Source organism: Cydia strobilella, chromosome Z (genome assembly GCF_947568885.1).
Source record: "Cydia strobilella chromosome Z, ilCydStro3.1, whole genome shotgun sequence".
Taxonomy (NCBI): domain Eukaryota; kingdom Metazoa; phylum Arthropoda; class Insecta; order Lepidoptera; family Tortricidae; genus Cydia; species Cydia strobilella.
Window position 1 is genome coordinate 58,538,657 of NC_086068.1, and position 18,964 is coordinate 58,557,620.

The following is an 18,964-nucleotide window of genomic DNA, read 5'->3' on the forward strand; positions in this document are numbered from 1 at the left end:
TGACTTAAAAAGGATAGGCGGAGTAGACTGGACCAGGAAAGCAAGAGACCGGGATACCTGGAAGGACTTGGAAGAGGCCTATGTCGGAGGACAAGCTGAAGTTGTCGATGGGAACTAGAAAATAGTAAATAGTAATATATATATAATTATAGAGAAAAATAAGGTATATTTAAGTAGATTGTTACAAAACTTCAGAAATAAAGGCTATTTTTATTTTATTTATTTATTATGTGACACTATTTTATGAACACTCCTGATAAAACTAAGAAGCCAATATTTTACATACTTATTTTTTATTTTAACTAACTGGGACAAATATTTGAAATTGAAAAAGGTTTCGCCGAAACTGAAACCAATCAATGCACGCCTCCTCTAACATTCCTGATGAGCTACAGAAGTATGGCAGTCCCCCTCTAACATTCCTGATGAGCTACAGAAGTATGGCAGTCCCCCTCTAACATTCCTGATGAGCTACAGAAGTGAGGCAATCCCCCTCTCTCCCGGAATGTCTTACTATATTGGACTACCTGCTGTGAATACTAAACCCGAAGGCTGCAGGTATACAGGGCAGTACAGAAAGCTCTAAAGAGAGAGATCCTTATCCCCTTGAGCCCCGTAAACCTCTGAGCTATCATATTCACAGTTTACACGCACTGACAAGGCACTGCACTCCCGTTCGATGTCTATATGTCATCCTTTAGACCCAAGCTCAAGCGGCCTAAATATTTAAATTGGATTACCCTGTCCATAGGACTGCCATTAAGATGATTGCGGCCTAAATAAGCACATGGACTCTATGGGGAAACTTGACATTGCGCGGTGAAGTGGGTGGTGCAGACTGAATGGAGGCAGAGGAGACGCCCTTGCACATCCTCACAGAGTGCCCTTGCCTAATGCATACTCGTGACTTAATCCTGGGTGGACACATATTGCGCCCGGAGAAGTTAGTCTCTCCAGATCAAAAAGATCCTGCAGCTGCTTGAAGTTGCAGGTCTGGATCGAGAGTTGTAGTGTAGTGTGTAGTGGCGATCACAATAGATCAGGGATGGTCGCAGTTGATACATAAGCTCTGGAGCCTTATATGAAGAAGAAGATGAATCGCACTTAAACCTGCCTGAGGATGGATTCCCAAAGAATCCGAAACATGTCGCCAAAAGCGACTAAAAATAATAGTGAGTAAAAACCGTACTGATAAATATTAAGAAGATGAATTGTGGGGAACTCTTAATACTTGTTGCGATCGCACTCGGAGACAACCTACTGGCTTTTTTTCATATTGTATTTTAGACCAAGTCACACCCTAGAATACAAAGTTGCTGCTACTTAGGCCACGCACACTTTGAGCAATGTACGTACACCACAGACCGAGGTGCTCAGAATCACCATGTCGTCCGCATAACTTAAGATATCGCACACTTTGTAACCAATTATTTAGCGATATGAACTTTCAACGCTCACCGTTTGTCTTCATGCAGGACTACCGACATAGGAGCGGCCTCCGGCTCCACATCCGCGTCCTCATCATCGTCCATAGCATCCTCGTCGCCCTCCCGGTTATCATAGACGCTCTGGTCATCGTCAGAATCTGAATCCAGATCAGGTCCTATGTAATTCCCGAATTCGTCATACAAATCACCGTCCATCTCGACGAGGATTAGCTATTTACAAGCGTGTTAAATTTAAAACTAAACTTGCAATTATGTAAAAATCAACAATCAAAACAAAAGCCGCTGAGAACTGCGACTTTTCCAAGATAACCTCAAAATCAGAGTTCGTTGCGTTTAGTTTAGCGTCATTATTGTTGCCAGTGTCACAGATAAAACAAGAACAAACAAGATTTTTTTAAGAAAAAAAAGAAATTTTTCTATAGTTGTCAGTAAATGGTAAATAATAACAAAAAAACTATACTCATCCTTTTTTCTTGGGTGCTAGTACTAGTGTAAGACAAAGATAGTATGATTCTCTCTGTCTATGTTCTAAATGAGACAGTCCTTTGACAAACTATAAAGTTTCGGAATCGCGTTTCCGGTAGGTCCTCTTTAAACATGCTACTTCTTTTTTCGAACTGTCACAACGATTTTGCTACTATGGAATTTAAAGCCTAACCAGGAATATGATCATTGCATATGGAGAATTAATTTTGAAGCGCGTTTAACCACCATCTTGGAGTCAACGGCCGGTAGTCCACGTGCTTCTTGTAAAGTCTAGCTATCGATTTACAAGAGCTAACAAATCACCGTACACTGTCTTGTACAACCGTACAAATTTTTGTCGTTTGTAAACCTCTTAATACCTTGACACTGGCGAAATAGTCCCACTGGGCTGAAGCCATAATTTTAAAAGAAGAAGAAGAAGGCCTAGCAACAAGCACTTTTAAATTGTCAAGTTTTAAATATTACCTTTATGGATGGTATAGAAAGGATGCCAATCTCTTATGGCAGAATTGTTGAAAAAGTGACCGCTTTCAGCTTTAAATAAAAGTTCCTAATCTCTCCGGTGGCGCTAGTTAGGCTCTGGGACATGAGTATAACATGAACCATATAAGGCAACAAATAACCCGATCAAATTACGTAGGTTGTTTTTGGTAGTATTTCGGTGTATGGTGGCGCCGCCTAATTACTGTTTTTTGATGGACACTTTTCATACATAGAGATTTGGCTCCTTTATATAGTCTCCATGATTACCTTAATCTAAATATCAGAGCAATTTATTGATGCAGTTATTATTATTCTTAAAAACATTGAATTATTATAGATATGTCAAACTTAATAATAAGAATTCACAAAAGGATCGTCAAACACCAAAATTGTATAATAAATACTAGTCTAGAAACTTTCTAGAATATTCAGTATTCAGTATTCATTTATTTCTTGCTTCCATGGTACATTTTTGGGTAGTATTTACATATTTCTTATGGTATCACATGGACCCTGAATAGGGTGTAGCAAATACAGATAATTAAATTAAATTACAGTTACTTAACTATATCTAGTGGCTTTTACAAACTTATAACTACGTATATAAACTTTGTATATGATATAACACAAAATTATTACTAGTAACAACAATAATTATAATATATATGTATTACGAGCATATCGATCAATAGGGGACGTAGGGGAGGGGGTAGGTGGGACGACCTATGACTATAATTTCCTTTCTTCCATAAATTCGGTTATTGTATAATATGCTTTTGTTAATAAATGCTGTTTTAATTTCTTTTCAAATGTATTGTTGTTTTCTTCTGATTTGATAAAACTGGGGATATGATTGTAGATTTGTATCGACGTGTAGTATGGGCCTTTTTTATAAATGTCTATTTTTGGTTCTGGTAGAATTAGATCTAAATTACGGCGGGGGTTTGTACTGAAATCAAATAGATGAATATTTTTACGAACAAATATGGCTGACTCTAAAATGCAAATTGAAGGTAAGGTTAAAACTCCTAGTCTAATAAAGTGTGGTTTGCAACTAGTTCTTTGTTTGATATTTACGATTATGCGTATGCATTTCTTCTGCATGACAAAGGCATCATGTGCGTCAGTACTGTGTCCCCACAATAAAACTCCGTATCGTAACAAGGAATGCGCATATCCATAATATGCTGTAAGCGCACATGATTCATTTGTGTTAGACTTAAGTACACTTAAGGCATAAATAAATGAAGCTAGTTTATTTTTAAGTCTTGCTATATGTCTTTTCCAATCGAGATGTGTGTCTATAGTGATGCCCAAAAGCGAACAATCCGATACCTCTTCAATGTTTAATTGTTTTGCTATGTAACTTATGTCTATGGCGCGTTTTTGGTGTGGTCTGAACTGGATAATTTTAGACTTTTTGTTATTGATTACAAGGTTGTGATCTTTTAGCCAGTTTACTATTGTGACGTATGTTTCGGTTATATTTATATAGGCGTCGTTACTCGTGGGGCTTTTGAAGAGTAGTGAAACATCATCGGCAAACATTACGCACTTGTGTTCTGTAATTTTTGGCAGGTCATTAATATATATTACAAAAAGTACACAACCGAGCACGCTGCCCTGTGGAATTGAATTGTTAATGGATATTAAATTAGATTTGTATGTTTGTAACTGACGCGATTGTTCATTGTAATATTCTATTTGGACATACTGTTTTCTGTTATTTAAAATAAAAATCTAAATGTCAAAAAATACAGATTACCTAATATAGGTATTCATTGAATTATCAATTTCATCATTATTAACACAATAATAAATAATTAATTATTTTCAATCACAATCCCACGGTGTTTCATCATTCATGTAGTCTTGTGTGCTATGTATATATCTTCTAGCGCAGCGAGCATGTGTTAATGTAATGTACATTCTCGTGTTTTGTTATATTTTTTTTGTTATTTTTTTATCGTTGCATAATGTAACTCAATGGATGACTGTTATTGGCCTTGTTTTATGTAAACATAATTATGTCTTAGTTATATTTACGGCTGTTGTTATCCTTAATACCAATAAAATAAAAAAATAAAAAAAAATATACCACTGCTTATATCTTGTATGTAAATAAATAAAAAACAACAAATGCTCAAAAAAAGGTCTTCGTATTTAACAACTTTCCAAGAATACATTTGAAATATTAAATATACCTAGCTTTTGGTTATTTTTATTGTGTAATTTTTCTTTTCAGGTAGGTGCAACATTCGGCCGAATACCGAATAGATGCCGAATATTGCTACGATCCTGGCATGCCTCTTTAGCTTCCTTCACTTTCATGACATCATACACGCTCGCCGGTTTAGGGTAAAGAAATATAACACTGCATAATTGGTAATATATTTAATAAAAAAATTATTATAACGATTAATAACAAAACTCATTTAAGAAAACAACAAAAATATAGTAAACTGATTTAAAAATAAAATAAAAATATTCAGTACCTATCTACCAGCTTCTGGGTACATAAGACAAGAACTTAATATGAATAAAAACAAATCAATCAAAATCTAAATCAGCGTTAGAATTTAAATAGGCTAAATATATATAAAATATACTTTCCTAACATTCTTGAAATGTCGTTTCGGTGTCTGCATCTTTCTTCTTTTTTCTCGACGGTGCGTCATCCCTTGAATCTGATCTTCTTTTATGCGCGTTTGAATCTTTTGGCAAATCTTCAAGATTTACCTTCACCGGCGACACGGACCAAAATTCATCAAACTTTCTAGCATAATCTTTTAGATTTTGAACGTTATGTTCTACGCTCTTTTCTTTTTCTCCTTCAATGGAAGCGTTGATTTCAGTGGAGTCGGAGGAGATATTTTCAAGTCTATCTGCACCTGGAAATATACAACTTAATGTGAAGTCAGTTTAGAAGATAAGCCGAGCTCCACGTAGGGCCGAAGGCCAGAAATGTCCAGAAGGTTATATAGTGCTCAAACACAGAACATTATCTAGTACACTGTTTAGTATAGTGTGAAGGGCGCCATATAAATAAATAAATATTATAGCACATTCTTACACAGATTAACTAAGTCCCACAATAAGCCCAAGGAGGCTTGTGTTACGGGTACTCAGACAACGATATATATAATATATAAATACGTAAATACATAGAAAACACCCATGACTCAGGAACAAATATCTGTACTCATCATACAAATAAATGTCTTTACCGGGATTCGAACCCAGGACCATCGGCTTGACAGGCAGGGTCACTACCAAAGAGTAGTAGAATATATGTCACTACCCACTAAGCCAGACCGGTCGTCAAATGTATATGTATGACAGAGCGCGCAAACCTTATAACTCGTCGCAACACAATATCAATAATAATAATTAAGGATCAAATTGAGGGGGTCAAGCTTAATCTCACCAAAACTCACGTGGGGGAGATAGGGGTAGTTATGTTTTTCCGCAAAGAACTTAAGGTAAATTCCAATGTTTCTATACTTAGATATGTATCCAAAGTCTTAATTTGACAATATGTTGATTAATTAATACGCACTTCATTCGTTTATTTGTTTCTAGCTGTTGCCTGCGACTTCGTACGCGTGGATTTGTATGTTGGTAGTTATATATTCTACATGAGCATAACATTAAAACATTATGCAGCAAAATATATCAGTAGGGATGATTAATCATTTGTTAATAAATTAAAAAATTAAATTATGATCTAATAATGAGAAGAAAACAGTAAAATTTCATCGTGTATAAAACCACTTTCTATAAATAGGAAGGTAAACACTAAAAATCAGTCAAAATAATTAAGAATATAAACAATGGTGCCCTATTGATATGCCGAAAAAAAATTCGCCGATTTTTGTTTCGCCGACAACGATTCGCCGACGGGTTCTTTGGCCGAGTAACGATTGGCAGAATCTTATTACGCATAATAGTCGTTTGAAAGAGTAATGAATAAGCATAGCAATTGATACGCATATTTACTATTCGTAGGATTCATAGAATAATCATTTGGAAACTGTCATAATTACCCGAGAAACCATTGGTCGAAACACAATAGGTCGAATGTTCATATTGATTAGCAGAACTTCTCTCTTATTTATGGCTAGAGGACATGACTAACCTACACAATAACTTTTAGTTTGAGTCTGATAAAGATGGTTTTGATACATTTAATTGTCTACTTATGTACCATAAAATTAAAACCTATATTGTATAGGTTTTAATTTAACCTATACCTATACTATGCTTTTGTTCATAGTTAGGTTAAAAATGATCATATATTACTGGTCAGGTTTTATGTTCACCGATTACTCCGAGACCCGTGGTTCGATATGATTTTTTTTTGTCTGTTTGAAAGGAGGTACCTTCAAGGTGGTCCCATAATAATCTGGTTCTGATCTGATGATGGGAACCTTGAGGAATTGAGGTTCAAATTTTAAAGGCACGTGTATAGTGATTTCGTTGTTTTCTAAAGTAACTAAAGCATTTCCTCCCGATAACCACCAATTTGATGTAGTGCAACTGTAGCCTTACCACGAGTTTGGCACTAAATTTTCGCTAACGTCTTCGTAACTTACTTTTGATATATATACTTAACGCATATACTTAAGAAAGGATTATTTTATTTCATCCTTTTTGAAGACGGTTTTTTTGTAACAAGTTTTTATTTCGAAAATAACGATGTATAAAATGTGAAACGTTATTCGACTAAACATTGCTTAAACGAAAAGATTACTCTGCCAAATGAAAATCGTCCAATAATAGTTCTGCTAATTTACACAGAAGCGAACTAAATAGTATGCGAACCAAGAGTCTGCGTAACGTTAGTCGACCAAAAGTTACATCTGCAAATAAATCACTGCGAACCGATGTTCGGCGAATCGTTGTCTGCGAATCGATAATCTGCTAAAAATAATTCGGAGAATCATTAGATACCCATAAACAATATCATAGAGTAACTTATACTAGAGCGGTACTGTCATAGTAAATTTTGTAACCCCAGTAAATTCACTGCCATCTGTCGACACACTTTAAAACTAATAATAAATATTTATAAAAATACGGTAAAATGTATTTAAATATGGATAAATGATTTATTTATTTGCATTAATTATTTTTATGATTTTGACCCATGTTCTTTCACTGATATGCGTTAAAATTGTTAAATAACAAACGAAACCGTCAACGCCATCTATACGACAGTAAGCCAAAGCTAGTAGCGCCCTCTGAACGAGAATCAAATTTTCTTGATTTTCGAGGCACGTTTTTTCCTTAGACTGTATCCATCTATTACGGAGTTATATCTATCTTTGACAATATGAATGTCCAAAATAATTGTAAAAATATACGACGACTTAGTCAGGCGCCCCCATATGTAGATAAGTCTGAATTACAATGTGTAATATGATTACTTTAGTAAAACTAATTTACTTAAGGATATATCATGATTTAACTTACTTTTCTTTGTTTTAAATGCTGGCACAGGACTTGTTTGCTCCGTTTCTCCATTTACTTCAAAGTCGGAGTTTTCACTGTCATACATATCTGAAACATGTAAAATACTAAGTTTTATAATCAACAAATAAAACACTTCTTCTTTTCGTGTCTAGGTTCCTTTCAGGGTTCCGTACCCAAAGTAAAAAGGGGATTACTATGACTCCGGTGTCTGTCTGTCCAACCCAAACACAATTAGTTTGCGTTGTTTTATCACAGAGTTCCTATGGCCACCTCCTGTCTCCATCATCAGATCAGTTCTATGGTATCATAATATTGCACTGTCATCCGATTTACGTGAGCCGTGTGCAAAATTTCAGCTTCATCGGAATACGGGAAGGAGGTCAAATTTAACTCGCATGATTTGACCCGTACAAACAAAGTTACTACATACATATTTACTTACATAGGTATATTGCAAGTTAAATAGAAGCTAGGTATTATTAGATTAGAGTATTAATGTTACAAGACTTCAGTCATCATCTACCTCGCTTTGTCCCGGCATTTTGCCACGGCTCATGGGAGCCTGGGGTCCGCTTGACAACTAATCCCAAGAATTGGCGTAGGCACTAGTTTTTACGAAAGCGACTGCCGTCTGAACTTCCAACCCAGAGGATAAACTAGGCCTTATTGGGATTAGTCCGGTTTCGTCACGATGTTTTCCTTCACCGAAAAGCAACTAACAAAATACAAACAAACCTAAAACACACACACAAAACTTCAGTAATAATAGTAGGTACATTGTGATACAAGTGTGCTAAGTTGATCACTACACACGAGGCGATATTATGCGCACGAGCTGTAAGCGAGCGCGCAATAAGAAAGCCGATGTGTGTAATGACCAATGCACACGCGTTTCATACGACGTTTTTCAACACACTTGCGAGAAAAAAAAGAAACTTTCATATTAATCAAATTTTAATAGTTAAAATAGTTAGTAGAAGTCTTGCATTGTCATACTGCCGGCCGCCCCTCGCCCCGGCTGCGGGCGGCGCGGCGGGCTGGCCGGCCAGGCTGCGCACCGCGCAGGCGGTCGGGAGCGCCGGTGCCCGCCAGTCCGACCAATTAAAGAAGGCTCCGTTTCCATGCATATTATTAGCAAATTTTACCTTCTTAACTCAGTCGAATGAAAAAGCACGAGTGTTCTAATATACTGAAAAAGCACGCGTGTTTAATATCTAGGATTATGAGCCAAAAATCGGTGGAATAAAAACGTCGTTTTGAGCAAGTGTGTTGAAAAGGCTATTTTTTAACACGCTTTTATTAGGTCGACCTGTATGTAACTATGTAATGGAATCTAAGGTAACTAATTTAACCATCTTCCAAGGATCGTAGCGTCATGAAAATTGGCAGCTGTATGTAGTTCTGATGACAATACAATAATATGGTACTGTCGATCTGATCTGATGATGGAGCCGGAAGATATGAACTGGAACTTCATGATGGAACATCGTATCATAGTTGTGTTTGGATTTGTTAGAAAAGTCTTGTAATGAACTTTGACCACGATTAGGTTTCAAAGGTCGGATGATGAAGCCAGAAGATAGGCACTGGCATTCCATGATGGAATCATAATATATCATAGTCGTGTTTGCACTTGTGAGAAAGGTCACGTAATTGGTTTTTACGTGCATTTATTAAAGCGTGTTTTTCTAGTGATTTTAAACTAATTTTTTTTTATTACATAGAAAATAATAAAATAGAAAGTTCTTTATTGTTGCATTTTTAGGGTTCCGTACCTCAAAAGGAAAAAACGGAACCCTTATAGGATCACTCGTGCGTCAGTCTGTCTGTCTGTCCGTCTGTCACAGGCTATTTTCTCCGAAACTACTGGACCAATTAAGTTGAAATTTGGTACACATATGTAAGTTTGTGACCCAAATATGGACATGTAACGTAAACATATTCATTTTAAACACGAGGACCACTTTTGGGGGGTAAATGAGAAAATTAAAAAATAAAGTTTCTCAAACTATATTGTGTTACATATAAAATGAAAGAGCTCATTGTGAGAATCTCAAATATTTTTTTTTATAATTTTATGATAAATAGTTTAGAAGTTATTCAAGAAAATAGGCAAAGATTGACCATCCCCCCTTTATCTCCGAAACTACTGGGTCAAAAATTTTGAAAAAAATACACAAAATAGATCTTTACCTATAGATCACCGGAAAACCTATTAGAAATGTGCAGTCAAGCGTGAGTCGGACTTAATTACTTAGTTTTTGAGTTACTTGGTTTTTTAGACATTTCACATAAAAAATACATTGTTTAAATTGTGTAATGTACGGAACCCTTGGAACGCGAGTCCGACTCGCACTTGGCCGGTTTTTGTTACATACAAATATGTCCGCCAAAGGGGTGTGTCCTTAATGTAATATGTCTTAACCCTTAAATGCATATTGTTGCCAAATGTATACAAAGCAATAATGATGCATTATTAATTAATTATATTACATTAATAAATTTAATCATGCATTTAAGGGGTATTTCATCTACGCAATATTTTTATTTATAAAAATTACATTCGTTTTAAGACAAAATGTCGGAAAATTTGTAACATCCTGAATTTGATGATGTTTAGTATGTGATTTTGGACGTTCTTTTTTCGGGGTTTGTAGGTAATTATTTCATATTTAAAAACTTTATCATAGGTGTATTACAAATAGTGTACCTTTCTGATGTCAGTAAGATTTTTCATATATCTCTTGCTGAAAATTATATATTTACATAAATATGATTTAGCCTGTGCAACTTCTAACACTGATTTTTCAGCGAAAATCGATGTTATAATTTTTTTACAATTTTTCCCATAATCAGCAAACAATTACGTGACACATATATTAATATCGGGCAAAAGGAAAAAATCATGCATTTAAGAGTTAAAAATCAATACATTTATTTTATTCGCGCAGTCTGGAGGGCGTACTCTGGAGTACCAAGTGGCCGAAGACCGTCTGGACGCCCTAGGTACCGCTGGAGAGACGAAGTGCAGAAAGACCTCAGCGAACTCGGCGCCGTCGACTGGACAGAAACGGCTTTGGATTTGGACAGAGTAGCATGGCGGTCTTTGGTGTCGGAGGCCAAGATCCACTTCGGGTCGTCGCGCCACAGCAGTAAGTAAGTACATTTATTTTATGTCGTGTAGCCAATGTACAGCTCACAGGAAAGTGTTACGTTAGTAATGTAATTAGGTACACCTTTTATCATGACTTACCTGGATGAAAGAGCTGGCGATAGTACCTCTTCATCCGTCGTTCTAGACCGACGTAGAACGACGGCGGGTCGTCATGCCGGTTCGGCTCCGCCTCCACGATCAGATCCGGCAGGCTGCTGTCCGGCGACGAGCGGCCCGCTTCAGGTATAGGTGATAGTTCGAACCCTAGCGAAAACTAATTATCAGCAAAGAGGATATGATATTATAGAGCGGTACTGTCATAGTGAATTTTGTAACTACAGTAAATTCACTGCCATCTATCGACACACTTTATAACTAAAAATGAAGATTTATAAAAATACGATAAAATGTATTATGTTGTTGCATGTTTTTTATTTTATTTGCATTAATTATTTTTATTATTTTGACCCATGTTCTTTCACTGATATGCGTTAAAATTGTTAAATAACAAACGAAACCGTCAACGCCCTCTATACGAGAGTAGGCCAAAGCTGGTAGCGACATCTAATCGAGAATCAAAATTTCGAAGTACGTTTTTTCCTTAGACTGTATCCATTTATTACGGAGTTAAATCTATCTTTGTTATCAGTAAAACATAAAAAAACCGGCCATTGTTATAGCGGCAACAGAAATACATCGTCTGTAAAAATTTCAACTGTCTAGCTATCACGGTTCATGAGATACAGCCTGGTAACAGACAGACAGACGGACAGCGGAGTCTCAGTAATAGGGTCCCGTTTTTACCCTTTGGGTACGGAACCCTAAAAACCGGACAAGTGCGAGGTGCGAGTCGGCCTCGCCCACCGTTCCGTACAAATTTAAGTTCTTTTTTTACAAATTAATAGTTTTGAAATTTTTCCCTGTAGCCTGTACCAAAGACTATATGTTACTCCGTATTATATGGATGACAGTCTAAGGAAAAAACGTGCCTCGGAAATCAATAAAATTTGATTCTCGAACAGATGGCGCCACTACGTTTTACCACCATTGGCCTACTCTCGAATAGATGGCGTTGACGGTTTCGTTTGTTATTTAACAATTTTAACGCATATCAATATCACCATATCAGTGAACGAGCATGGGTCAAAATCATATAAAAATAATTAATACAAATATAAAGAATCATTTGTAGTATTTTCTATAAAAAGGGACCTTATTGTCGATGGCGCTTACGCTGTTATAAACGATGCTACGATATAAATACAATGCCGCGCGACGCTGTGCGGCATAAGCGCCATCGACAATAAGGTCCCTTTTCAAAGAAAATGCCCCATTTAAATAAAAGTTTTAATATTTTTATTTTTAGTTTTAATAGTGTGTCGATAGATGGCAGTGAATTTACCGTGTTATCCTGTATGCCTGTACTTTTAGTGTCTTTTTTTTTAAGTTAACTTAGGAGTTTGATTTTTTCACAGCTTCAATGGAGACCTAAGTACATATAATTATCGTTTTAATTTCAACTCGATACCTCCACGCGTTACCTAGATAAAGGATTTTGACAGACAAACGGACGGACAACAAAGTGAATATATCACTTTAAAGTAGGCATTCATAAATTTTTTTCGTATAAAAATTTTTATAGTGCGTGGCGGTGACAATTTCCATACAAATGGAACTATGGCCAAAGTCAAAGATTAAAAATGTTTACAAAAACACTGAATTTGGCATTTTAAAATTAAAATCGTCGTCGTCGTCGAATCGAATTTACCATTCATAGTAAATGTATAGAAGGCGAATTACTGCGATTCAATTCGATTCGCCTCGGCGAGTCTAGTGGACGCCAGCCTTAAGGTACTGCAAATAGGGGCTAGGCACGGTACGATCTCGTGGCTACCGGGCCAAATCAGCTTTGTTATCTAGATTAATTCCTCATCATCCGCACACTTCCACATTAGTTTACTGCATAATAAGCTATCAGTATTACACTAAACAACGTTAATGAGCAAAACCAAAAATTAATCACGACCCGAATCAACAAGATGGCGGTCGACAAACAAATCCTCAAAAGTGTTTTATATAATTAAAATAAAAAGTCGAGTGGGTTCACTCACGAGGGTTCTCCAGGAAGTCCCATGTTATGCGCCGCGGCGTCTTCTCCCGTCTATTGTGAGGAGTCTGCATGTTTCCTCAAAATAATTGCAGCAAAATCACAAAGTTAAACTCGTCTCTTCTCGACCTTCGATGGTATATATGATTGTGAAATTGTGATTGTGGGTATCAAGTTTTTTTTTTTAATTCGTCCTTTTGGACAGGCTAAGACCATAGGCCATACAGCATGAATCTAGTATAATGGGCATAACACATCATCGCACCGCACCAAGGTCATTGTGCGACGCACCCATAAGTAAGAGCGAGAAAGAGATCGCTTCCTCGCTCTTACTTATGGATGCGTCGCATAACGACCTTGGTGCGGTGCGACGGTGTGTTACAACCTTAACTGGATCGGTCATGAGGGGTGGGGGGAAATTATCGAACGTTATAGTCTTATGTATTTTACAGTAGGAGTAGCAGAGAAAGCGCTGTTATTGTTTGTCCTTGTCACAGTCTCACATTTTTTTAAATTCTCCACCGTACATTTAGTATGGTTTATGGTGGGCTACAAATCTACTCGACCAATCATATTGTCGCATTGCGTATGTTTTGTCCCTCACGAACGCACGTGTATAGCTGATCTATGTAATGCTAGGTCTATGCCATACTGCCTCGTCTTCGGTAAGATTAAATTTCACAAGTCAGTTATATAGTTTGTCAAGCAAATCTTGTCAGTAGAAAAAGGCGCGAAATTCAAATTTTCTATGGAACGATAACTCCGCGTCTACATTTTTTTTGCTGCCTTTTTCTGCTGACAAGATTCAAGTAAAGCCTGACCAGGAATATATGATCACGCGCCATGTTGCGGAATTTCACTGGAACTATTTTTTTCATACTATACTGAACTGTCACCCTATACATGAGAATAAACAGCGCCTTCTTGACAATTATCATATATTACTGGTCAGGCTTTAAATCTTAATCAACCCAACTATATCTATAGTTGGGTTGATTAAGATTTAAAGCCTGACCAGTCTTCCTTTTGTTTATGGACGGTATACACTACCTCCACTACCTTTTGTTATATCCAATAATTTGCTTTTTTTTAGCGAACTAGACTCCACACTCGCGTTCGCGGCTTCGCGCCGCGATTCACGCACGAGTGTGGAGTACTATAAGTAGTCCAAATCAATTTCTAAGAAGGTAATATAATAAAATGGTAAAATAATAATATTCTCGTAACAATATTAATATTAGTTTAAATATACAGCAATTAGAATTTTAATTATGTATTTATTTAATTGTCATTTTAGTAAAGATGAAATGGGGTCGGCCAGTCGAAATAATGAGGGCTATCGTTTTTTGCTCACCAGTTGGCGCCTCTGTTGATGGTGGTCCAAAAGACTAAAGAACTTCTTCTTCTTCTTCTTTTAAAATTATGGCTTCAGCCCAGTGGGACTATTTCGCCAGTATCAAGGTATTGAGAGGTTTACAAACGACAAAAATTGTACGGTTGTACAAGACAGTGTACGGTGATTTGTTAGCTCTTGTAAATCGATAGCTAGACTTTACAAGAAGCACGTGGACTACCGGCCGTTGACTCCAAGATGGTGGTTAAACGCGCTTCAAAATTAATTCTCCATTCACTGCACACTACCACATTAGTTTACTGTATAATAAGCTATCGATATTACACTTTAAACAATATTAATAAGCAAAAAACAAAGTAATTAATCACGATGCTAACTATCAAGATGGCGCTCGAACCGGAAGTCCTCGACTAAAGAACAGCTGTAAGTCATTGAAGTGACAAGTGACATTTGACATTACGAACTATGGAAAAGACCACCATCTACACTAGCGCCCCTAGCGGCGAATTCATACGCGTTAGCCCTCATTAGCAGATGGCGCCAGCATAGCTTGCCCTGTCCTGAGAATTTATGCATGTGACGTCACAATCAAATTACCTACTCTGAATAAAATTGTGTCTAAACATAACTGCTGTCTAAGTTACTCTATTAATCCTCTGGTGTTTTATTTCATGCATGGTGTAAAACAATTTATTATAAATACCCTATTAAATCAAATGCCTACTTATAAAAACAAATGTATAGGGGAGAGCGGGGACAAAAGTAACGGCGGGTGAAAACTTGAAAGTAACTATTGCTCTGTAGGTTTATCTAATAGTCAAAACACCACTCCGCTGCTATTAGGTTAAATAAAACTTCACTTAAATCAATCAATAATTTAAAATTGTATTAATAATTATTGCTCTAAACAAAAAATGTACGAATAAAAGGGTCTAATATAGGATAATAGGTAAAAAAGCTGTCTTAATCGATACAAAAATATGTACACGTTTTCTAAATAGGTATAGTAGTGGTTAGATAAAGATGACATTTTAAATCCACTCTCACGGTCCCGCTTGCACACGAGAGGGAGAGGAAGGCAGCTATATGCTAGAGTGAAATGGTCTCTTATTTTCGCAGTTTTGCAAATAGAACCGTGAGTAAGGTCTAAGTCCTAAAAGTTATATATAACTAGGTCTAAACCATAATTTTTATACAACCGCAGGAGTTATAATGAGGGCTATCGTTTTTTTGCTCACCAGTTGGCGCCTCTGTTGATGGTGGTCCAAAAGACTAAAGAACAGCTGTCAGTCATTGAAGTGACAAGTGACATTTCGAACTATGGAAAAGACCACCATCTACACTAGCGCCCCTAGCGGCGAATTCATACGCGTTAGCCGTTAGCCCTTATTAGTTTAGTTTACAATTTTGATAAGACTTTGGATATATTCTACATTTACATTAAGATATTTTATAATAATATTAAATTAATATAGTCACATTGGCAGTCTTTTTCGAGACTATATTGAATAGGGATGATGACACATGTTGAATTTTATAACAAAATCTAGTAAAATATTATAGCAAATCAGCAATTTATCACAATAATGTGGATATTAAAATAATATATGGAAATTATAAAAAAATACATGATCTAAAAGTTTCAAAATTTAACGTTTATTTCAACTTCCAAAAAGGAATAAAGTAAAGATACCATTCGATTCTTTGCATTTTATCCAAAAAAAGATTTTATACCAACTATAAGCATAAACGCAATATTTCACCGACAAAATCGCAATTTTACTAATTTTCCATACATTCAAGATGGGCTCTCAGTGACCTTAACGTCACGTCCACATATCGTTTTGTTAGGAGCGTTTCGCGAGTGAAGTACGACTGTCGGACTTTGACTATCATTTAATGCCTAATGGTCGCATACAGACATTTGCTTCCAAAACAAACCTTATCGACCATTAATAAAAATTTGTCATCAAGCCTATTGTTGGCGGTCTTCACATTGGATGCGAACTCGCACGTCGCTCCGTTGTGTGAGTGGGACATCGCTATATGCGCGCATAGCGCTGTCACGCTCATACACCGGAGCGACGTGCGAACTCATGTCAGTGTCATAACCGCGTAAAACAACTGTGACAATGATAACACGACACGAAGAACACTAAGGCCAGTTACCGTTAACCCAGTGTCAAATTGTACTGGTAACCATGGTAACTCCAGGTTTAACCGGTTAACCCCGGGTTAGTGGGATGGTGCAAGTGGCGCTAACTGAAAACTAAAAGATATGTACAAGAATTGACAAAAGTATGGGAACAAATAAATTGAATCTAACAAGTTATTTTACTTATTTCATACAATCTAAATAATATGTATACATGTATTAACTTAACAAAATACATACAACTAAGAATATACTTAATATTGTGTCCAAACAGATAAAAACGCGCTCCAGGCCATAATTGTTAAAAAAAAAGGGGCATGCTACACTTACCTGATTTGATCAGACAATTTAATCAGTGGGCAAAAATTTACAGGCCTGGAGAGATGAAGTTTTATTTATATTTCTTTTTTTACATTTAATTTAGGTGGTTAGGTTATCGTTATTTGGAAAGGTATATTGTAAAATCCCATGCCAGGATAAAAAAAAAACATTTTGACTAGTCATATTCGCCGGCATATACTCATTACCCCGGTAACCATAAAAAATATTCTATTTAAATTTGTACATTTTACTTTTTTTTTTCAAATTTCGATGTTTTATTTTATTTCTATTCAGAATGAACTCTTTCGATTCTAACGAGAAAAGTGTCCTAAAATTTCCATAATCTTTACGATCCTTCCATTTCGTTAGTGTAAGGCCTGAGTGGACGCTCTTGTTGGGCGTGCGTTGGGGCGCGGCGTGCGGCGTGCATGTTAAACAAATGCAAACGTATAGGAGCGGCCTTACGAGCAGTGCGCGCTGCTCACATCACTTGTGAGCCCGACGCCACACTGCCGAACGCTCCGCTTCGAGAGTCCACTCAGGCCTTACTTACTTACCGTTTTACAAAGTCCATGAAAAACGGTAGGTAACGGAACTGCATGAAAAACAGGACACATTTTTTTCTCGTATTACGATTGAGAGAGCTCGTGACTTTAAAACGGCCCACTAAATAAGCAATGGCTTCTACAAAAATGGCCTTTGAATTCCAGCTCTAATTTGCTTGTTTAGCGTTGGCACAACGGATTTAAGTCTTATTACAATTAAAATAATTTATATTTGGTTAACCAGTATTGTCACTAGAAAAACGCGTGAAATCGAAACCTTCTGTATATACAAAATGAAATTGTAGGAGTTACAGAAGACAGGATTGTTTAGTATAATGACAAATAGCTAGTCAGACCAACAAAAACACACATACATTTACGTGTAAGAATATTATCAAATGTGACGCTTCAACGTCCAAACATTGTTGACACGCGTCATTTGTTATCATATTGTTACAAATTTATGTACTAGAGCCTGTCTAAGCTAACTTCGCACCGATATGAATAGAACGAAATGAGTGTCATTTTAAACTACATATTTTCATAGAAATTTGACATGAATGATGACATTTCCACACGTTATCATTGCTAATGCCATGCAGAGTTATTTAGTTCCGACTCTATGTCCGAATGTTACTTAAGAACTCTTCCTACCATTGGGAACTATTATATCTACACGTATGACCGAAGTATGCTTAAAACTGAATGCGTCACATGTTGACATTGATTTTGTGACGCTTGTATAAAATTCTAGCTCTATGGAAGTAAGATTGATATTCAACACTATTACAACATTGCTTGCTGATATTAAGGCGTACAATATAACATTGATAAAGCTTATTTCAGCATTGCTTTCTGGGAGCTCACGGAACCCACAACAGAGGTTTTCAATAAAAATATTAAAAATAATTAGACAAAATACTGCACTGATAAAATACTGGCGTGAAGTGGCGCAGAATAGGGCAGAGTGGCGCTCTCTTGTGTCAGAGGCCAAGATCCTTTTTGGGTCACTGAGCCAGTGAAGTAAGACAAAATACAGATACTCGAAATACATTGACCTCCCACTGTCAGCTACGAAATACAATAAAACCCGCTTAACGCGTTAAACTTTAAGATTTAGCAGTACGGCTATCACCGTAAGTACCGCCGCCGAACGTGTTAAGAAGATTCCGAAGGGACTACGCCAAAAACACGTCTTAAGCGGAATAGCCTTTGACAAAAATGTATAAAAATAATTTCGGTTTTCATGTATTTTTACTTCCCATATTTTTTTTCCATGGTTTCCCATAATGTGACTCAGTTGACTGTTATTATATTGCACAAAGCTGTATGGGTTAGGGGCCTAGAAATAATAATCGGCTTAAACATAGATAGTGTTTGTAGGAAGGCTTATTTTAGACTTGACGTTTAGTTTCGTCCATGACTTTACATCACTA

The 18,964-nt window shown here is 36.5% G+C and overlaps 1 protein-coding gene and 1 long non-coding RNA gene across 3 annotated transcripts in view; one reads left to right on the forward strand and one right to left on the reverse strand.

Annotated features, from left to right (window-relative positions):
* The window catches only part of LOC134755154 (116 kDa U5 small nuclear ribonucleoprotein component), a 28,730-nt gene extending 26,968 nt beyond the window's left edge, over positions 1-1,762 (reverse strand). For both annotated transcript variants that reach the window (XM_063691652.1, XM_063691650.1), the window contains exon 1: positions 1,459-1,762. In XM_063691652.1, coding sequence (XP_063547722.1) covers positions 1,459-1,643 — 185 coding nt within the window. In that variant the 5' untranslated portion in view covers positions 1,644-1,762. The remainder of the gene's footprint in view (positions 1-1,458) is intronic.
* The window catches only part of LOC134755238 (uncharacterized), a 108,884-nt gene that overhangs the window by 63,363 nt on the left and 26,557 nt on the right, over positions 1-18,964 (forward strand). The gene's annotated exons all lie outside the window — the stretch shown is intronic.